Source organism: Hemiscyllium ocellatum, chromosome 17, assembly GCF_020745735.1.
Source record: "Hemiscyllium ocellatum isolate sHemOce1 chromosome 17, sHemOce1.pat.X.cur, whole genome shotgun sequence".
In the NCBI taxonomy this organism is placed as follows: Eukaryota; Metazoa; Chordata; class Chondrichthyes; order Orectolobiformes; family Hemiscylliidae; genus Hemiscyllium; species Hemiscyllium ocellatum.
This window is the reverse complement of record NC_083417.1, coordinates 2,524,246-2,547,338: the sequence shown is the minus strand read 5'-3', so window position 1 is coordinate 2,547,338 and position 23,093 is coordinate 2,524,246. Positions and strand designations below refer to the sequence as shown.

At 45.0% G+C, this 23,093-nt stretch overlaps 1 protein-coding gene across 1 annotated transcript in view; it reads right to left on the bottom strand.

Moving 5' to 3' along the window:
* Positions 1–288: 288 nt before the first annotated feature.
* cebpg (CCAAT enhancer binding protein gamma) overlaps positions 289–23,093 on the bottom strand; it is a 27,387-nt gene continuing 4,582 nt past the window's right edge. Inside the window, exon 2 of the mRNA XM_060837915.1 lies at positions 289–4,167. Coding sequence (XP_060693898.1) covers positions 3,602–4,075 — 474 coding nt within the window. The 5' untranslated portion in view covers positions 4,076–4,167 and the 3' untranslated portion in view covers positions 289–3,601. The remainder of the gene's footprint in view (positions 4,168–23,093) is intronic.

The following is a 23,093-nucleotide window of genomic DNA, read 5'->3' as shown; positions in this document are numbered from 1 at the left end:
CGAGCATAAGCCCTTCATCAGGAATAGCTCTTATTTAAGATGTAAAATGAAGTTTAGTATATTGATGGCTGTCACCTTGCAAACACCTGTGAATTCAGAGTGTTTCTCATATATTTTGTTTTTGCAATGAGAGTAAATAGTGTTTTTTTTTTAAAGGAGTATATCTTTTTCCACCAGCTTCACCTACCACAGTGATGATGGAGACAAATGCTTCCTTCACAAATAACCCAACAATGAACAGCATTGGGCTGTGCTCACTCTGCAACTGAAGACAAACCATCAGCAAGCTCAAAACAGACAGGACATTTATAAAATGTACAATACGTATTCAACAATTGTCTTTACAAAATGTCATTCTCAACAATTTTAAGATTCCCCTTAATGCAGCAGAAAATGTACAGGGTTTTTCTTTTCAAAAAGACTTTTTTTAAAAATTTCAAATATAGCAACATAATTTTATCATAGGGCCCTAGAGAGCGAAACTCAAATATTTCATCTATACATTATAGAGCACATCTCCCTTTTCTTATGGACAAAATGTGTCCAATCCTACAACTGGGTTTTTTAAAAAAAAGATGCAATAGTGTTACGAAATTACCAGTAAAAGTCATTCATTCTATATGTATAAAAATACTGTGGCAGATTCAGCAAGGACACGGCATTCAACCACTCAAATCTCCAACATCCTTCACTGCTTTGAATTACTGATAAAAAAAAAATGATTCGTAAAGATCCTGGAAAATGAGGACACCATTTTTTTTTGTAATCTTACATTTTACAGAAAGGAGAAGACATTCTATAATGAATATTTCTCAGTATCTACTTTCTCTCAATTTGCCCCAATTATAATCTTCAAGCAATGTTCTCCAATTGGGAACCATTCCTTTAGATCAGAAAAATTGCACAAGTCACTTTGCTATTGGGGAAATGAGAATGAAAACCAAGGAATTCCAGCCCAGAGTTTGCTAACAGCAGCTGATGGGAAACCACTCAAATCTAGAATTCAAGGTAAGGTGATTGAAATTACAAGGAACAATTAATCAGACAGGACCTGCAAGGATTTGAAACAGTCCACCATCTGAAGAGGTTGCTTGAAGAGGTCATTCTAAAGTAGTGAAAGGTTAATGTCTATGGGCATTGTACATCTTGTATAGAAAGTGAGGACTGCAGATGCTGGAGATTAGAGTCAAGAGTGTGGTGCTGGAAAAGCACAGCAGGTCAGGCAACATCAGAGGAGGAGGAGCATGTTTCAGGCATAATGAAGGACTGATGCCCGAAACATTGACTCTCCTGCTCCTCAGATGCTGCCTGACCTGCGGAGCTTTTTCAGCACCACGCTCTCAACACTGCACATCGTACAGATATTTGCTAAAGTTCCCCAGAAGAGACTGAGCTAATATTGAAGCTCATGGAATTGAAGTTAATTTCTGGACCTGGTTGACACAGCAGCCACAGAATAGGGAGAATGGAGGTATGTGATGATTGGAAGGAAGCTGATGAGACACTTCCTGCTGCAGGGACTGTGGTTGTGGTCGTGGTCTCAATGGGATCTGAATGAGTTTGGTGATGGGCTAGAGGACCATGTCCTGTCAATAGATTGACAATGGCACCAAGATAGGAAGCCCTGGGAGCAGAGAGAGATTGGTCTGAATCGTCAACCCATCCACTTTGAAGCTAAAATGAAAAAAACATTCTCAAAATGATGGATATCTGAAGACAATGAGGAAGACAGAGAGTTAGTGATCCAGGTGCATAGATCATTAAAATGTTATGAGCAGATAAAGAAAATATTGAAACAGGCGATTGAAATGCTGACTTTTATACCTTGAGATCAGAATACAAGGGTTAGATGTCACGCTGCTGCTGTTTGGAATAAATGGAGTGCACGTTTACCAGAATATACTGTGTACTGAAGGAATGGGTTTGCTGCGGTCATCTTTTTAGACCATACCAGTTACAAGTCTGGAAGCTGTAAATAAAATGTTACAATGGAGGCCTACCTTCTCAGTTACTGATGTGGAAGAATTCTCTGATATCATTTCACAGAAAACCAGGGAACTCTTGTCTCAACTAAGGCAGCTTACTAACAGCATATTACTGGGCCCAAGGTAGTTTAAAGAAATCACAATGGATGCATGAAATCTTCATTTTGAGACATTTGTGCAAATTCTTTTAGTGAGGGCTACACAGCAGGTAGTAAATGAGAGAGAATGTGCAGGAGGATTATATTCTGAGACCTGCCTGTCTCTGGTGCAATTAGCAGCCAGAATATCCCTGGAAACAAGAGGGGGCCAAGGGGAAAGGTGCAAGGAGCCGATACAGAGAGTGTGGTGTCCATGTAACAGCTAGGAACACTCTACAATGCAATCTCACAAACTGTGAGCGTAACGTAATGGGGTGTGGGGGTCAAGGTGCGAGCAGTTGGAAACAAGCACAATGTTTATCAGCAACTACAGTGCAGTGCCAGGTAACTGCACAAAAGGGACAGACTGCAATCCAATGGGATGTCACTTGCTGCTGCGTCAAAGCCATGAATAAGAAGCCAGTGAAGAGCAAGAACTGAGAGGGGGGGGGGGGGGGGGGGGGGGGGTGACAAAGGGACGCAGCGATTCACAGTAACAAAAAGAACAGAGCTAGCACATGACAAACACTGACAGACTGCTGAGCAGGAGGCTGTGATCATTCCGGTTAACTCTGGAATGTTAATCTGAATGGAAGCAATTCGAACAGTCCCAATGAGGAGGCAACGTTTAAATACTGCCAATTGGTTCATTACTACATCCCCTGTACTGTTATCTACTTTTTAAAAGTTGAACTCAAATTCTGAAACAGCCCTGAGGAGACTCTCTGGGACAGAGTCAGTACACTTCCCTTTAAAGTAAGCAGCAGTTGCTGCTAATCTGAGACTGAAGGGAAAACCAAACAAGCAGCAGGGACCAGACAGAAAAATAACAGCAAGGAGAGGGTTTCACTCACACCACCTCCCCACACCCCCAAGACAGCAAAACCCCACAAGTCTCAAACCCCCTCCAAGCCTTGCAGATACTGATTGTGAGACACTCACTGGGTTACCCAGAGTGTTAAAGTGCACCCTGGTGTCTGGTTCTGTCAGGATATTGCCATGAGTTGTTTAAAACAGCATTTCTCAAGGTCAGCAGAGCCATGCTCAGTACCAGACCCTGACATTCCAGCTGTGTATTCCCCCAGCCAGTGAAATAAACAGTGAAACTGCAGCTTACCAAACTTGATACTGGAAACCCACAACCTTTTCTACAACATTACAGCTCAACTTGAACAAACACAGAATAATTGGGAGACAGGAGCAAAGGGGTTGGGGAAGAGACTCAGGAGCAAGATGGAACAATCCTGCATAGAGTGAGCACTGGTTGAGGGCACTGTTAGTTTCGGTGGAGTCCGTTGTATAAATTGCTGTTTTTCCTCTGCTTTCAGAGCTCTGAATACTCTCCAAATACAGACTCATTGAATGTAATGCTCTTACCAACAGAAGAAACATATGCATTTTAAAAATTTAAATTAAAATAGACAATTCAAAGCAAACCCCTTTTCCACAAGATCTGGGTGCAGTTGGCCACCTCCCTGTTTACTGGCCCATAGTGTTAGCCTCCTGCCCAGAGCCAGTGGTTTCAGTGAACGGTGGGTGCCCGCTGTCAGAGAAACTATGGGCATGCTCAAGAAACAAATCCTTTAAAACACTCAGCTCCTTGCTGAGCAGCTTGATCTTTGCTTCCAGTCGCTCGTTCTCCTCCTTCAGCTCATTGACTCGCTGCTGCGTGTCCTGAGCCTTCTGCTTGCTCTTTAACCGGCTCTTCCTCACAGCCATGTTGTTGCGTTCCCGGCGCTGTCGGTACTCTTCACTCTCCTTGTTGTAGCTCGCACTCTTCTTGCTCTGCTTGCTGGGTGCCATGGCCTTGCCAGCCCCCGAGGGGCTGACTGGATGGAGCTGTGGCACTTGCTGCACACTGCTGCTGTTACTGCCCTGGAGTGGCACTCTGCTCACTCCATTCTGAGGCACGTTCTCTTTGGGATGAGTGGAAATGACAGGCCGTGCACTCATTTGGGTCAACAGTCCCTTTGATGACGTGGCCTCCCTTCACGTTGGGTTTCCAAGGTCTCTGGAGTAAGTGATTCACAGCAGGTCGACAAAACCTAGAATCAAAAGCAGGATATAAGTAACATCACAGAAACTGACAAAACTCCAAACGGAATTGAATTTCTAGAACACGTCCCACTTTTACTGATAATGTTTATAGTTTTTTTGCCATTGAAAAGCTTTGCAATCTTTTATTTAATTACTGTTACTATAAAATTGCTGTCATTTGGGAATGGCACATGCCTGAGCTGGGGACGCTCGGGGTGAGGTGGGTGGGGCGGGGGTAGGTTGATAGCAATAATAGAGACAGAGACAGAATCATCTCCATTTCAATCCCACGGGTTTTTGTAAGAGAATGATCTCTGTCCAAGGTTGTGTCTCGTGCTGGAGGATGCTAGGATTATCTAGCTCAACTCAAGAAAAGGTCATCAACCAAAACGTGACCACCGTATTTCTCTTCACAAATGAACTGATTGCAGCTCTAGTGATTCACAAACACAGGTGATGGTTACAACAGATTGGGTGAAGACCAATTACAACTGGGGAAGCTTTGCACTGTGTCCACTTGCTGGCCAATGGACAGGAATATGAACGAGCACTGCCTTACTGACCACAGCTGTGTTTTCAAACTGATTTCAGAAGATGCTGGAGGAACCTGGGAATAGAGTAAAGGCATGCAGACATCGAGAGGTGATGTGAACAAGGGTCAAAAGGCAGGAAGAACAGGACTGCTTCTTAGCAAAACAGTGCTCCCAATTTGTAATAAATCAGCAAAACTTTAACAATTCTTTCTCACATTTCCCCACATCTCCTGCACAAAATCTTAATCTGTGTCCCCTGATGTACCATTTGCTATAGTATAACAGCAATCCCTCATCTCTCTCAACTGAACTGGTTATAATCTCGTAAAGAGAATACTTGCTACTTAACCTGTGCTATGATGTTATGGCTCATCCCTGGAGCAGGTGGGATTTGAACTCTGGTCTACTGCGTCTCAAGAATCCGGTTTCCTTCATCAAATCCCAATCCAACCTCCTGTGCTCCATGGAGAATAACCCCAGCTTCTCCAACCGAACCCGCTCACTAAAACCCCTCAGCCCATCTCCATTGCACCCTCCCAATCTGCCTCGCATCTTTCTGAAAGTGTAGTGACCTGAACTAGGTGCAATATCCAACTCAGACCTAACCAAACTTTTATAAAGATGGGGTAAAATGACCCTACTTTTGCACCCAACATTTCTCCTTATGAATACTTAAAGATCCCACTTGCTTTGCTCACCATCTCATTACATCCTGCCACCTTCAAAGATCAATCAAGGTGTGGGCTGTGTGAAAAACATCAGCGCAGAATTGTTAAAAACTCAGCGGGTTTACTAATGTATTCAGGGATCTCCTCCCCAATCCAGGTACTGGACAACAGCTTCTGTTGTATCAACACAGGGTATAAATCAGAGAAGATTTAAATCAAAACAATTATTTATGTAAAAGACAAGACGGATCACGGATCAGCTGAACCTTCAGTGGAAGTCACATCAGCCACTAACCGAACACTGTTCTGAAGAACACACCCACCAGGGAGAACATCACAGAAGGAACACACATTAAAAGGGACATCCTGGAGGGCACATCCACCAAGGGCACACGGGCACAACTCGGGAAAATGCAATCACTTGATGGGATTATGCCAAAGGGAGAGGTGATGGTATGTAGTCAGATTGTGGAAAGATGTAACAGGCCGAGTTGTTGCAGTGGGTGATTTGACTATTGTCCTTAGTGCCAGGGACCTAGACAGGGCTGAATCCAGCAGGGTTTATTGCAATAATATGTAGATAGTCCAACTCCAGAAGGGGTCATACCAGGCTTTATATTGGGGAAGAAGCCTGGCCAGGTGATCAAAGTTTCAGTGGGGGAGCATTTTGGAAACAGTGACCATAATTCGGTAAGTTTTAAGCTGGTTCTCGATAAGGACAAGACTGGTCCCTGGGGGAAGGTTAATTACAACAGTATTAGGCAGGAACTGGAGAAATTAGATGGGGGTGGGGTTGCAGTTTGAAGGTAAATTCACATTTGACATGTGGGAGTCTTTCAAAGACCAGGTGATCAGAGTTCAGGACTAGGATGTTCCTGTGAGGATGAAAGACAAGGATGGCAAGATTTGGGAATCCTGGATGACAAGAAATATTGAACTTTAGTCAAAAAGAAAAATGAAGTTTACATAAGGTTTAGGAGACTGAAATCAGACAAGGCATTTGAGGAAAATAAATACAGCAGGAAAGAACTTAGAAAAAGAATTAGGGGGGCTAATGGAGTAGATGGAGCTGAATCAGGACAAGCGGAAGGTAATGCATTTTGGGAGGTCAAATATAAGTGGGAAACATCCAGGTCATTCTGCTATAACACATGTTCTGTCAACATGAATTCACTATAATACGGTTGACAAACTGTGAACACAGTTTGTATAATGCCAACTTTCTCCTGAACAGGTAAAGTGATTTTCTACAGTGCGAGGTTGCAGAGAAATGTAACCATCACATTATCGCAGAACACACTGTACAGGAAATGGTAGAACCCTTAGGGAGCACTGACATACAGAGATCTTGGGGTGCAACTCCATAGCTCCCTTAAAATGGCAACACAAGTGGGTAAGGTGGTAAAGAAGGCATGTTTGCCATCACCAGACAGGACACGGAGTATAAAAGTTGACACGTCACACTGCAGCTATATAAAACTTTAGTTCAGCTACATGTAGAATGTTGGGTGCAGTTCTGGTCACCTCGCTATAGAAATGATGTGGAAACTTTGGATAGCGTGTAAGCGATTTCCTAGGATGTGGCCTGTATTAGCTATAAGGAGAGGTTGGACAAACGCAGAATGTTTTCACAGTGTGTGAAAACAGAGGCTGAGGAGCAACCCGATAGTAGTATACAAGATAGAGGCATGGATAGGCCGGATGGTCAGACTCTTTCACCCCCTCCCCACTCCCAGAGTGGAATACCATCGGTTTACAGTGAGAAGGAGGAAGTTTAAAGGACATATACAAGGCAAGTTTTCCTTTTATACAGAGGGTGGTAGGTACCTGGAACGTGCTGCCAGTGGAGGTTTTAGAAGCAGAGAAGATAGTAATGTTTAAGAGGCATTTAGACAGACATGTACAGGCAGAAGGGAGCGAGAGAGACCATATGGAGGCAGATTGGATTAGTTTAGAACATCATCACTGTTGGTATAGTAATAACAACAACAAAAAAGTTAGTCAATTGTCACTCTCCCAGCTAGATGTTTAACCAGGCAGCCAGTGCCAGAAGCAGCGATTCCAACATCTTTCCACAATGAAACATCACTGTGTCAGGTCCTGCTTTCAAATGACTGCAGACTGGGACTGAGTTACCCGCCACACTCACACCAGTGTCCTGTAACAGTGATATAGGGACAGCAAACAAGGCATTTTCCAAACTATGGCAACTGCCTCAGAGTTTGTACTGCTTTTCAATATCTGGGAAGGAATATCTGCAATAAATCAAAACAACTCATTCCAAACCAGAGACTGGGAGTGACATCCAGCAATAAAGCAGGTCTCAACAAGAAGCAGATAGTTACAGTGAGGAGGAGGAGGACGACGACGAATCACTAAATTAGGGAAACAACCAGGAACAAACCCTCCTTCAAATTTACCCTACTTCCTCATTCGCCTGCCAAGTTTTTTCCTACTCTGCTGCAAATGCCAAGTTACAATCGGGGCACCGATCATGCCCAGAGGGGTACAATTCCACACTGGGCAGTCATTGCCATTGGCCTCAGTTATGGAGGAGAATAGCCTACAGGTGACTTGGTTTGTGGGAGACTGACTGGGGTGGCTTTGGAGGAATAGGAGCAACTTCCCAGCTGGTTCGCCACATATCACTGGATGATTAGTGCACAAACATGTTGGGCCCAGTGACCCTTCTTCAGAACTGAACCAGTTCCGAGGAAGAGTCACTCCACCCGAAATGTCTCTTCACAGATAATGCCAGACCTGCTGGGTTTTGTGCCAGAATCTGCTCCCCTGTATCCAGGCCAATATTTATCCCTTCACAAACACAAAACAATAAAACATAAGACCACAAGAGTTTGCAGAATCAGGCGCCTGGCCGATTGGGTTTGCCTTACTGTTCAGTCATTGCTGATAGGTTTCTCAGCGCCACTCTCCTGCCTTCCCCGGTAACCCTCGATTCCCTTCCTAAACAAGAACCTGACGGTCTTAAAGCACAATGAATTGACCTCCACAGCCATGAGGTCCACAAATGAACCACCTTCTGGTTGAAGAAATTACTCATTTCTGTTCTAAAGACTGGTCCCAGTGCTCTCAGGTGCTCATCTCTCCTACTAGGGAAAGCATCATCTCCACATTCACTCGATCTGGGCCTCTTCATTTTCTGTAAGTATCAATAAGAAACCCCCTCATCCTCTCAACCACTCCTTACAAGACAAGCCCTTCATTCCCAAGATCAATCTTGCAAACCTTGCCTTGAACACCATGGACTCTTATCTTACTCCTACGTGGCACCTTGTCAAAGGCCTTTTGAAAATCCAAATGGATAATGTCCACTGGCTCTCCTTTATCTATCTTGATCATTACATCTCAAAGAAATCTAACAGATTTGTCAGACATGACCTCCCCTTGACGAATCCATGCTGACTCAGCCCTATTTTACCATGCACTTCCAAGTGCACTATAATTAATAGACTCTTAAGATTTTATCAATGACCAGGGTCAGGCTAACCAACATGCCTCTCGCCCTTCTTTAGCAGCCATTTACCAATCCTCTGGGACCCTCTTGACTCCAGTGATTCCTGAATGGTTGTCATTAATCCCATCGCTGTTTGGAGAAGGTTGTTAGCTACAAATTGTTGGCCACATTTCATACAATCCAACAGAACCGACATATCAAGAACATCTAGTGGACTGTCTCGGGGATCGGTGCTGCGCCTATTACCATTTATCGATATCAATGATTTGGATGAGAATGTACAAAGCATGATTAACAAGTTTGCTGATGACACCAAAAGAGAGGGCATTGTGAACAGTGAGGAAGGTTATCAGAAACTGCAGCAGGACTTTGGTCAGCTGGGGAAGTGGACCGAGAAATGGCAAATGGAGTTTAATACAGATAAGTGTGAGGTCTTGCATTTAGGAAAACCAAATCAAGGCAGGAGTTTCATGGTGAGTGGTAGGGCCTTGAGGAGTGTAGTGGAGCAGAGGGATCTTGGAGTTCAGGTGCACAGTTCTCTAAAAATGGAGTCCCAGGTAGACCGGGCAGTGAAGAAGGCTTTTGGCAGACTGGCCTTCATCAGTCAGGGCACTGAGTATAGAGGTTGGGAAGTTATGGTCCAGTTGTACAGGACGTTGGCGAGGCCACACTAAGACTACTGTGTTCAGTTTTGGTCACCTTGCTATAGGAAGGATGTTATTAAACTGAAAGAGTGCAGAAAGAAATTTACAAAGGCTGTTGCCTGGACTCAATGGTCTGAGTTATAGGGAGAGGTTAGACAAGCTAGGACTTTTTTCTTTAGAGCATGGGAGACTGAAGGAGGATCTTATAGAGATGTGGAAGATCATGAGAGGCATGGATAGGGTGAATGTACTCAGTCTTTTTTCCGAGATTGGGGAATCAAGGACGAAAGGGCATCAGGTTAAGGTTAGAGGGAAAGAATAAAAGGGAACTTTGGGCAACTTTTTTTTTTAAACAGAAAGGGTGGTACACATATGGAATGAGCTAGGAGAAATTCCTGATGAAACGCTAATGCTCGAAATGTCGACTCTCCTGCTCTTAGATGCTGCTGACTGGCTGTACCTTTCCAACACCACACTTGTTGATTCTGATATGGAATGAGCTGCCAGTGGAAGTGATTGAGGTGGGTACATTAACAATATTTAAAACGTATTTGTACAAATACATGGATAGGAAAGGATTAGAAGGGTATGGGCTAAGTGCAGGGAAATGGGGTTAGCGTGGATGGACATTGTTTAGTTCAAAGTGGTCAATGCTGACCAAACAGTCTGTCTCTGTGCGGTAGGACTCTGACTCGATCTCAGCTATAAACCCTCTCTAGGACAACCTGGTGTTGAGTAAGGTGCTAGAGAAATGTGTGTATCCTAACATCCAAATAGAATAGGTCATGGTGATCAGTGTTGTGAAGACACCATTTATACTGTGTTAGTCTTATTCCCTTATATAAATGCTGCTCTGCCTGCCAGGTTTCAAGTTCACCACCTACATTAATTTCCAGCCTGTGTAACCGTGTGATGTCGAAATCAACACTCCAACTTGTTCCTTCCCAGGACCTCAAACTGCTCCTCTCCCTCAGGCAACCGTCCCCTCCCATCGTCTAGAAGCTGCAAAACCTCAAGCTTGGCGCCACCTCATCAACTTCTCCCCACTTCTATCAATCACTTTCCCTTCAACTCAGTGCTGCAGTGTCAGCCTCAACCTGATCAGCACAAACCAACCAAAACCCTGTACTGGGTGAAATATAGGGCTTTCCTGATGAAGGGCTTTTGCCCGAAACGCCAACTCTCCTGCTCCTCGGATGCTGCCTGACCAGCTGTGCTTTTCCAGCACCACCCTCTCAACTCTGATCTCCAGCATCTGCAGTCCTTCCTCCTGGGTGAAATAGAAACTGGTGCAGCAAAGTTTCAAAGCACAAGCACCAGCCAGAACCAGTCTATGTCAGCAGCCACCCCCAAACATCACACTGCTGACTGGAACTTCATCGTCTGGCTCCTTCAGCTCCCTAAAACCTCGCCACTTCCTTACCAAGACACTACTTTGAATGTGCCATGCTGACCAAGCAACCTGCCCTAGCGATTCTGGGTAGGAGTGACAGGAACAGAGTGGTCATTATGGGGGGACTTTAACTTCCCCAACATTGACTGGAAATGCAGTAACTCTAGTATGTCAGATAGGTCAATTTTTGTCCACTGTGTACAGGAGGGTTTCCTGACACAGTATGTTGAAAGACCAACAAGAGAGGAGGCCACACTGGATCTGCTGCTTGGTAATGAACCAGGCCAGGTGTTTGATTTAGTGGTAGGTGAGCACTTTGGAGAAAGTGACCATAATTTGGTTACGTTTAGTTTAGCGATGGAATGGCATAGGTACACACCACAAGGCAAGAGTCATAAATGGTGGAAAGGCAATTATAATGCAATTAAGCAAGACTTAGAAGGCATAGAATGGGGTAGCAAAATGCAGGAGATGGGGACAATCAAAATGTGGAGCTGGTTTAAGGAACAGATATTGCATGCCCTTGATAGGTATGTCCCTGTCAGACAGGGAGGAAGTGATAAGGTAAGGGAACCGTGGTTTACTACAGAAATTGTCCCTCTTGTAAAGCAGAAGAGGGAGGTTTATGTGACATTGAGGCGAGATGGTTCAGTTGAGGCGATGGAGAGCTGGGACGGATTTAAAGAGAGAGTTAAGAGGAGCAAGGAGGGGACATGAGCAGTCTTTATTCTACTGCTAAAGGAGAATCCTAAAGCTTTCTATAGGTATGTGAGGAAAAAGGTAGGAATAGGGCCAGTCAAAGATAGAAGTGAGAAGTTGTGTGTGGACCTTGTCGAGATCGGAGAGGTGCTAAACGAATATTTCTCATCAGCTTTCACACAGGAGAAGGAGAATACTGTAGAGGAGAAGACTGAGATTCGAGCTATTAGACTTTACAGGATTGAGGTTAGTAATCAATTCTAGAAGGTGTGAAAGTAGATAAGTTCCCTGTGCCGATGCGATTTAACCGAGGCTTCTCTGGGGGAAGCTAGGGAGGAGATGGTGGAGCCTTTGGGTCGTCATTGTCTACAGATTTAGAAGCATGTAGCAAGCAACAATTTGATTTCAGATAGTCAACATGGTTTCGTCAAGGGCAGGGCGTGTCTCACTAACCCCTGGAGTTTTTTGAGAAGGTGACCAAGCATGTAGATGAGGGTAGGGCAGTTGACGTGGTATACACGGACTTCAGTAAAGTCTTTGATAAGGTTCCATATGGTAGGCTTATGGAGAAAATGCAGAGACATGGGATTAAGGGCGATTTAGCAGTTTGGATTAGAAACTGGCTTTCTGAAAGAAGGCAGCGAGCGGTGGTTGATGGAAAATATTCACCTGGAGTCCAGTTATTAGTGGTGTGCCACAAGGATCTGTTTTGGGACCACTGCTGTTTGTCATTTTTATAAATGACTTAGATGCAGGTATAGGTGGATGGATTAGTAAATTTGCAGATGACACTAAAGTCAGTGGAGTAGGGGACAGTGTGGAAGAATGTTACAGGTTGCAGGGGGACTTGGATAAACTGCAGAATTAGGCTGAGAGGTGGTGAATGGAGTTCAATGCAGCTAAATGTGAGGTGATGCACTTTGGGAAGAATAACAGGAAGGCAGAGTACTGGGTCAATGGAAAGATTCTTGGTAGTGTGGAAGTGCAGAGGGACCTTGGAGTTCAGGTGCATAGATCCCTGAAAGTTGCCACCCAGGTGGATAGCGCTGTGAAGAAGGCATACGGTGTGTTAGGTTTTTTCGGTAGAGGGATTGAGTTCCAGAACCACAATATCATGTTGCAACTAAAAAAAGCGCTGGTGCGGCCACACTTGGAATATTGTGCATAGTTCTGGTCCCCATATTTTGGGAAGGATGTGGAAGCATTGGGAAAGGTGCAGAGATGATTTACCCGGATGTTGCCTGGTCTGGAGGGAAGGTCTTATGAGGAAAGGCTGAGAGACTTGGGTCTGTTCTCATTGGAGAGAAGAAGGCTAAGAGGGGATTTGACAGAGACATACAAGAGGATTAGATAGGGGAGAGAGTGAAAATCTTTTTCCTAGGATGATGACATCAGCTTGTATGAGGGGCACAACTACAAATTGAGGGGTGATAGTTTTAAGACAGATGTCAGAGGCAGGTTCTTTACTCAGAGACTGGTACGGGCATGGATTGCCCTACCAGCTAATGTAGTTAACTAAGCCACATAAGGGAGATTGAAACAAATCCTTGGATAAGCACATGGACGATGATGGGATAGTGTCAAGGGATGGGCTTAGATTAGTTCACAGGTGGGTGCAACACTGAGGGCCGAAGGGCCTGTTCTGTTCTGTGTTGTTCAATGTACTACAAGTGGCTCAAACAATAAATACCTTTTTCTGGTGGTAATGTTCAAGCACCTATGGATGTTTAATGAGATTCAAGGCATTATATTATATAACTGGGAGTACAGGAAAGGGAAGATTAAAAACATCTTAAGAGAAACAATATTTCAGTTTGAGTACGTTTCCCAATTGGAAAGCAGTAATGCAGCTTTGGCAGTGCCTCAGCCCCAGACCAGGGTAACTACACAGTGCAAAAGAGGCTGGAAAATCCATACAATAAATACTGCACCGCGGTGCACTATTGTATTTTATCACAATCCCTGGTGTAACCTCTTACTCTGCATGGATTTGAATTCCAAGGATGAGAATTTTACAAATGAGCACAGCACTGCACATGCTTTGAGATTGTTTTTAAACTGGCATTTTTTTTAAATGGAGTTTTTAAATCTCTACAGCCCCGTATTTAAAACAAATAGTTATTCGTGCAATGACAGGTTGTTACTGCTTGAAAAGGGAAAACAACTTGCATTCACATTGCCCCTTGAATAGGGTAAATCACCCTAAAGCTTTTTCACAGACTATCAGACAATTATTTGACAATGATTCCCAAGTACAGCAATGAGATAAATGAGTAGTTAATCTGTTTTTGGTGAAGAAGAATTGAAGGGTAGATATTGGTCAAACAGCTGGGATAATCCCAGCTTCATTTTCAAACTTAGAATGGAAACTCCCAATGTTCACCAAGGTGCCAGACGGAGCCTGATTATCTGTCACACCCAGAACTGGTTTGCTTCCTGGTGTCACTCTTGTCAGGCATCTCACCATCACGCAAATCTAAGTCATCATCGTTGTGCTCACTGGAAAGATATTGGTTTTTACTCTGTGAACATGGTAGAATTATCAGCAATCTTTCTCTGTTATAGGAAACTACAACAACAACCACCACCCTCAAAAAGCCAACTGTCGCAAATAAAAACTCAAAACTTTCCTGCTTCAGCACCTATCTGAACTTGGCTATGTTAGAGACAAGTTGTCAGGGTCTGAATGTTTCACTACATTCTCAACAGCATCAACTTATTTTAATTTACTCTTGATTGCAATGCATTACAACACCAGCTTATATATACACTTCCTGTCAACAGCTCAGTTGGCTGGCTTGCGATACAGATTCCTGCAATGCCACTGATTACCATGAAGTTCCCACCATCTTAACCTTGTCCCTCATCCAAGGTGTGGTGACCCTCAGATTAATGAAGTTGTGATGAGAAAGCTATACAATCATACAGAATGGACTATACAGGCAGAGGTATCTTGAGCAGAAAACGCAGCCCTCTAGGGCTCTGGTGACCTCATTTACTTGCACCAATACAAGGCAGGGCAATCTTTTTCCAGGGATTTATATACTACAGGCACACTAGAAATAGATAAAAATGTAAAATATAAAGATTAGATGACACACAGTCAGTCTGCTTTTCAACTATCCTTGTGGATATAATTGATGCTGGCTTGCGGTGTTGGTGGATATTAAATGTATATTACTCCAATTCCCTTGCAAGTTGCCATCTGAACACAAGAACATAACAAGGGACAGGAGTAAACCATTTGGCACACTGAGCTCCAACATCACTTTCCCAGACCCCCCCATCACTGATTCCAAGATCCCTAAACCCTGGCTATCTTGGCCTTGAACATATTTAATAATAGCACACCCAGAACCCTCTGGGGTAGAGAGTTCCATAGATTGGCAAAAGCTTTCGGGAGAATTTCTCCTTATCTCAGCCCATTATCTGGAGCCTGTTTTCCTCCCTATCCCCCAGGTAGAGATTCCCTGGGCCATGGAATGGGACTAAATACTGTGAATGTGAGAAAGCTCTCTCACTCCTGCTCTTATACCAGAAGGAAAAGCATGAATGAAGCAGTTGGAGCAAGTTGGGTTGAGAACACTGTTTGCATACCCTCCGAAACTGCTGTCCCTTGGGTGAAAGGGTAACAGAAACAGAGTCAGAAGTGGAAAGTGGGATTCGGCTGAATGGCTACTCGTCAGTTGGTACGTACATGTTATGCTGCTAATTTCTACAATGCCAGACTGCCCACAGCCCAATCATTACTCCTGTAGCCAGTGCAGGTAGGGAGCTCCTTTGTACCTGATCTCAGACAGTGCCTCAGTGTGAGACACAGTTACTGTCCCCTCCTCAACCCAGGCCATCTTCCCAAAGTGAGAAAGGTACTTTCAGGGTTTCCTGACTAGCAACTCCTTCCAGCACTGATAATGGGGAAGAGGTGACTGGGTATAGTTGGAGTGTTCCTACCTCTGATCCAGCTTCAAGTCCCTCCTGGCCTGTATCATATCACATCCAAATAGATCAATTGCCTAGGTATGTTTTACATTCTTTCAATCTTCCACAGATGCTAATGCCACTACTGATTTCTAATGGTTTGGAAATGGGAACAGTTTAGATTGGTTCTATCACCAGCAGAATGTCCATTACTGAGGCCAATGCATTCACAGCTACTTCCTCATGGTGACAGTGAGTCAGTGTGGCTGGGCACTGACATCTTCAATCTGTTATGTATAGAAATCTCAAACTGGTTAGTCAGCTGAGAAAGCTGCACCCACCACTTCACTATCGTGTAATAGCTTTAAAAACACTCTCCAGACAGCCCACAATTGCAGTGGATAGGACGGAGAATTACACTGCTTGGGGAGGTGAATAAAATTCACTGGCAGTGTCCAAACATATTGTAGCTCCACCACAACTCTGTACCAGGGAAACTCCAGGGACAACATGGACAGGACAATTTTTCCATCGCCCCCATGTCCCAGAATGGGCGAGTCCCATTTGCTATTGTTGGAATGTTTTATAATACCTTGATAGTTTGACAGGATTAGACATTTCCTTAGCTAGATGAATGATGCTCTGAAGAAAAGCACAAGACGTAGGGTAGAAACAGCCCACTCTGCTCACAGACTGCTCCACCATTCAGCCCACATGACCACAAGACCTGGATTCCAATTCCAACATGGAAATTAAATTTAAGTAAAAATCTGGAATTAGAGTCTAATCATGAGTCCATTGCTTTTTCCCTGACAATCCGGTTCACTAATGTCCTTTAGGGCAGTAATCTGCTGTCCTTCCCTGGCCTACATGTGACTCCAGACCCACAGCCCTCTGGGGCAATTAGGGATGGGTAATAACTGCTGACCTGGTCAGTGACACCCGCATCCCATGAATGAATAAAAACATTCTTTCAATCAGATCATTACCAAAAACAAAGTACTGCAAAAATTCACTTTTCTTAGCAGCTTTTTTGTTTCTGATTTCTAGCTTCTGCAGTTCTTTTGGGTTTTGTTCAATAAAATTAAGAGACACTCCCCAATTCCATTTTTTGGTCTTTTCCCCCATAGCCCTCACTGATTAGAAACGTGTCTATCTCAGCCTCGACCATAGGTAATGATCCAGCCTCAACAGCCTTTCGGAGCAAAGAATCTGGCCGATACATCACCACCTCAAAGACGACAATCCTCAGCGCTGTCGAGGCACAACCCTGCTTCTGGGAGTGTGCTCTCTGATCCCAAACACCCCACAGGGAACACATGAGGATTACTCGGAGACATCAGACCCGACAGAGAGAGCGCGAGACAGCGAGAGAGCGAGACAGCGAGACCGCGAGAGAGCGCGCGCGCGCGCGAGCGAGCGAAAGAGCGCGCGAGAGCGAAAGAGACAGACAGAGACAAACAGACAGCTATCTATATACGGTTTTAAAAAGATTGGAGATTAAACAGAGGAAAGGTCATGGTTGGTCACTGGAGGTGTTTCAGAAGTGACACTGCCATATAGAGATAGCAAAGGACACGTCATTGCTGCAAATGTATGACCATCATGTAGATTATTGGAATGATTACAGTATTTATCCTTCAGTGCCATGGTCAGCAGATATCAGCCTGGCAAACTGATGACACACACTAAGATTTGCAGTTACCATACAGTCAAAACAGCAGTAGCTCCCGGTCGAAATGGAACATTAAGCTTCCCCAGAGTCCTGGAGGCTTCTGACATGCAGGGTAGGATATAATCAGAGACCTTTGGTTAGGCTACCACCTACACATCTTTCAAGGTCTGCACCATTGATTATCGGTGGTACCAGAACAAAGTATTCACATAGCTGGATGGCCGAGAGATATTATTGCTCGAGTATTCATGCAGAGTGTCAGGTAAATGTTCGGGGCACCAGGGTTCAAATCCCATCATAGCACATGGTGGAATTTAAATTCAATAAAAATCTGGAATTAAGAAGCTGCTGCCGATTATTAGAAAAACGTACCTGCTTCACTAATGCCCTTTTGAGACCCAGAATGCCCTTCCCTGGTATGGCCTGTCACCCTGGCTCTCAGCAATATGGCTCACACTCTAATGTCCTCTGGGCAATCACTACTGGACTAACCAGTGATACCTGAAATAACTCCACAGAGACCAGCATCCTGTCACCAAGCCATCCTTTACAGTACTAGACTCTGGTCGGCTTCCTCACAGCCAGCTCTCTCAGAGTGAACAGAGCCCCTGTTTGTATCCATCAGCCAAGGCTTTCTGAATGGGGCTGTTCACCTGATCCAATCCGGGAACTCACTGTGGGAGATTCACCTGGCTGACCCTATTGTTACTAGGTCTGTCTGTCTCTCGGGACGTTTTTGCAGAGTCTTGTTCATCCAGCTCTGCCTCAAAACAGGCAGCACGTACTGGACTGTAGCTCGCCACTTATGACCAGAGTGACTCAGAAGAAATCCACTGTGTTCTTCAGGCAGTAAAGGTGAAGTAGTATCATCTGCCATATCCATGTTGGACTCGGAGCTTTCTCCGACACAAGACGGAGGGGAGAACCCCTGGTTTCTAGCAGCTTTTCCAGCTGTTCTAAGGGGCTAGGTATGTTTTGCTCCTGCCCCATTTACAACTTTGCAGCTATCGCAGAGTCCATGCGCTTGTTCAGGACTGCCTCACTTACCCAAACTTTGTACGTCACGGGACCTGACCTTATGTCAACCATGCCTCTTACCCATGTCGGGCCATCTGTGTGGTTGTGCACTAATCTTCATCCCCTGAAGTAAACAGTCTCTTCGCTTAAAGGAGTCATGCCCAGCATCAGCAATCCTGATACTGTTGCACCCTGTTGGAGTTCAACCAGACCTTTGCTTGGGACAATCACTCTTGTCCCCATAAGAAAATGCCACCCTTTACTGCAATTTGGTCTCGCTGGGTCCAGAAAGGTTTCAATTCGGGTTGTGACGTCCCTTTATTTTCACCCTCACTACCAACTGTTACAGTTTTGCCAGGACGAGTCCCTTGTCCTCCCAGGACGGTATTCCAGCCTGTAATTGCACACACTCAGAATAGTAAAAAATGAGGTCTGCAGATGCTGGAGATCACAGCTGCAAATGTGTTGCTGGTCAAAGCACAGCAGGTTAGGCAGCATCTCAGGAATAGAGAATTCGACGTTTCGAGCATAAGCCCTTCATCAGGAATAAACACACTCAGAATAAGAAGGCACCACTGAAATCAACCTGAAGCTACAGGCAGCACGCCCCTGTCCGAGAGCAGCCCCTCCAACAGGGGGTTTGTGATCAGTCACTAGCACAAATTTATGTCCTTCAGGTATCGGTGGAACTTCCTCACATCAAAGATGATTGCCAAACCTCCTTTCTCTATATGGACATGTGCGCTCTGCATCAGTCGACATCCAGGAAGCACACACTACAGAAGAACCTCGATTTGGAGATCGCGAGGTCCCGACGGAAACATTACATCAAAGATGTGTTTCTAACAGCAATCGTGTATTTTGTTGAGTGATTAAAAGTGAACTCGGCTTACTGAAATGCTCATGAGAAACGTCCTGGACATCGACTGGAGATGGTGTCTGGCCTCTGAATGACTGACCTCCCGCCCTTCCCTGCTCTCCACACTTTCCCTGGAATTCGACACGGGTTGGGGGCGGTGTTTACGGGATGGAGCGGTGTTTGATGTGGTGGAGCGTGCAGCACTGGGAGGGCAGTGTGGGGGTAGGGTTGGACGGGGTTGGGGAGCAGGGTGGGGGCAGTATTGGACAGCGTTGGAGGGGCAGGGTGGGAGCAGAATTGGACAGGTTTGGGGGGACAGGGTTGGACGGTGTTGGGGAGGTAGGGTAGGAGCAGTGTTGATGGGGTTGGGGGGGCAGGGTGGGAGAAGGTTTGGACGGCGTTGGGGGGGGGCAGGTTGGGAGCAGGGTTGGACAGGCAGGGTGGGAGCAGTGTTAGACGGCGTGGGGGGACAGGGTGGGAGCAGTGTTAGACGGCGTGGGGGGACAGGGTGGGAGCAGGGTTGGACAGCATTGGGGGGGGGGGGGCAGGGTGGGAGCAGGGTTGGATGGGGTTGTTCGGGTTTGGGCGGTTGGTCAGGGCCCGTGTGTACTGTGCTACTGCCTCGTCGCCTGAACAGAGAGCAGACTTAACAGAAAACTCCAAGCCCCAGTCGAGAGACGTTTAAATTGATTATTCGGTTAATCAATTATCCAAATGAAATAGTGCCAACCGATCTCAGTCTAGATAATTGAGGTTCCCCTGTACTGGGCATTCCTGTCCTTTGGGCTATCTGTAAGCCAACACTACCCTGATACTGCACAGGGAGGCATCGCATTCCAGCACTACATCGCACTTGGGATCACTGTGTGCCATCTCCCTAGACAATGATAGCTGCTGCCTCTTCACTTCCCTGAAGACTACATCCCGGCAATGAGACTATTTCCAAGGTTAAAAAAATCACACAACGCCAGGTTATAGTCCAACAGGCTTAACTGGAAGCACTAGCTTTCGGAGCACTGCTTCATCAGATGGTTGTCAGGAGCGGCGCCCCGAAAGCTAGTGCTTCCAATTAAACCTGTTGGACTATAACCTGGTGTTGTGTGATTTTAAACTTTGTACACCCCAGTCCAACACCTGCATCTCCAAATCATATCCAAGGTTGACCCTTTTCCAATAGCAGACATAACGGTGCCAGGATAGAGGCAAGGTTACATATGAACTTTCCAGGCTAATTCACCAACCCAGGGAAAGACCTAAACTCCTGTTCAGGTTCGGGAGCCAGGGCACCATTGATCACTCTCACTTTATCTTCCAATGGGTGTAACCCGGTCTTGTTGACTCTGGAGCCCACGAAGAGTCACTTGGCCTTCCTGGAACACGTTTCCCTTCTGAGGTGTATGCCCGCCATGGAGAAATGACCTGAGTAGATCTTGGAAAACGCTCTTCATCCTCTGCTGATAAATGGTACAGTTGAAGAATAACCCAAAAGGCTGTCTCATACATTGATACAAACCCTTCTGGGTATTAATTGTAGCATAGCTCCGGGACTCCTCATCTCATTGCAAATGCAGATGCGCATGGCTCAAGTGCAGCTTCCTGAAGGACAGCTCCCTGCCAGCTTGGTGTACAAGTCCTTTACGGGAGGAATTGAGTATTTATCCAACTGCGAGAAGCGATGTGTTCACAATCCCCCCCCCCCAAATGGTGAACTGACCCATTGTGCTTCACAGCCAGTACAGCTGGTGCTGCCCATTCTACAAACAGGACTGGTTTGATGATTGCTTCCCTTTCCAGCTTTCTGATTTCTGCCTGTAATAGCACCAGGCGGGCCTTGCAGGTTCGTGGAATTGTTTCCTGATCAACATGCCAGGTTGCCTTGGCTCCTGTGATAGTCCCTTGGCATTCCTGAAAACCTTCAGGATTTCACTTAAGTTGACAGTTTCTCATCGAAAAGTGTTGAGCCAATCTAAGTGGATCTTTCTCAACCAACTGCACCCCATCAACCCTGGGCCCGAGCCTTTTACTACAGTCAGTGAGAACTCAACCAGCTGCTTCTCAGAAGAGATCGAAACTGAAGCTGTATCCCTAACCCGTCAAAGGTTCCCCAGTATCGGCTCTCAGTCTAACAGAAGTCTTACATAAACTTCAGGGTTGGAGTTCAGAGAGAATTTTGTTAAAGACTGGTTCTGCAATCATTGATACAGCTGCACCAATATCAACCTCCATTAGAACCAGGTGACCATTTAATCAGATGTTTGTTTTGATTGGTTCTGATTTGAATGTTGTTAAGGAATTTTCATATTTCAAACCAGGTATAGGTGGCCTTTCCATGGCGTGCATGCTCCTGGGTATCAGCCTATAAGCCCTGTTACTCAGTTCAGGCCCAGTGGGATCCTTTTTCTATCTTGAGTCTACAGCAATTACAACGGCTTACTAGCCCAGACCCTGAAGAAACTTTAAACTGTTTGGCTATGTTTTGGGATTTTACTGTGGGCTGACCTAGAGTCCCTCTGTTCAGGATACGTCCCGAATGAAGTTATACAACTGCTTTCATTCAGGCTCAGTCAGAGTATCGAGGATCTCCACTTCCATTGGCATACCCTGCAATGCGTCTGTTCCACTTGCCACATTTCCCAGGATAAAGCTGGTTGTAGTATCTGTCTGAAGTCTAGTTGGACATCAGCTGGTAGGTGCTTTTGCGTGGGTTGCATCATTAATCCCACACACCAAACAAACAAAGTCTCTCAACATCTCATAAAGGGTTAAACCAAAGTCACAGCCTCTGCCAGTCATTTTAACTTAGTCAAAAATCCAGATAAGGATTCCCTGTTCTCGAGATGCTGAGTAAAACTGATAGCATCTCAGAATTAGGAGGGACTTGGGGTCGTAATATTCCTTAACGAAATCCATCAACTCTTGCAAGGTTTTAGTATCTGGTGTCTCAGGGAAAGTTCAGCTCCTAGTAACTGAAGGAACTGCGGGTCCACAAGCTGTCAGAATTACACATTGCTATTCATCTGCCCCAATGTCAAATGCCCAGAAAAAATTGCACATTCTTTCCACGTACTGGGCCCAGACTTGGACAGCAGGTTCAAACTTCCCAAATACCAGCGTGATGACAGAAATGTTTAGCTCAACTTAAAGACAACTACTGCAAATGGATTTCTTCAAGAGAGTGTATTGTTTTTTTTCTAGTCGCCACTGAAATATCTCCACAGAGGCCAGGCTCCAGTCACCTTGTCACCCTTTATTTACACTTTACGTTGGTCCGGCTTCCTCACAGCCAGCTCTCAGAGTGAGCAGAGATGCTTCTGTTTATATCTGTCAGCCAGGGCTCCCTGATTGGAAAAGATTGACAGCCCCAATCTGAAAACTCACTCTCTAATGTCCAACTGGCTGACATCATTACACATATAACACTGACCACATCCTTTGAAGAATTTTTTTTAAAAATTCCATTCTATCCAATAAAACTGTTCGGAACAATTAGATTATGCTTTTCAACTCCAGTTGCTTTATGAAAGAACGTTTTGAATTTTTCACCTGTAGTATTACAATCGATAAGATTCAGGGAGGAGCCAACAACAAAACAAAATCCCACTAAACCAAATCAGATCCTGAGCTCATCACCTTGGTCGCAGCATGGAGGCTGTGTGGTGTCCATGGTTTGGTGATATTTTGCAGGTGAATCTTAAACCATGGAATTACAATGAGCTTTATTGTCACATGTACTCCTGATTACAGCGAAATATTTATAAGTTGTCACTTACTGCGCTACCTTGGGTGTAAAATGTACCTAGGTACCGATTCTTAGGTAAAAAATTTGAAAAATAAAAGAAATATAAAGTCCAGTGTTATAAGCCTTCATGTCATCGTTGGGTACCAAGGTTATGAACTCAGGATCGAGGAGGCCAATGAAACCACACTTTCCTGTTTCAAAGAGGAAAGACACCTTAGGAATGGTGATGCTGCTTACATCTGTGTCATTGCTGCTGGGAGCAAGCTGAAGTAATACAAGCTGTACACAACACAAAATTACGTAAAAACAAAGGT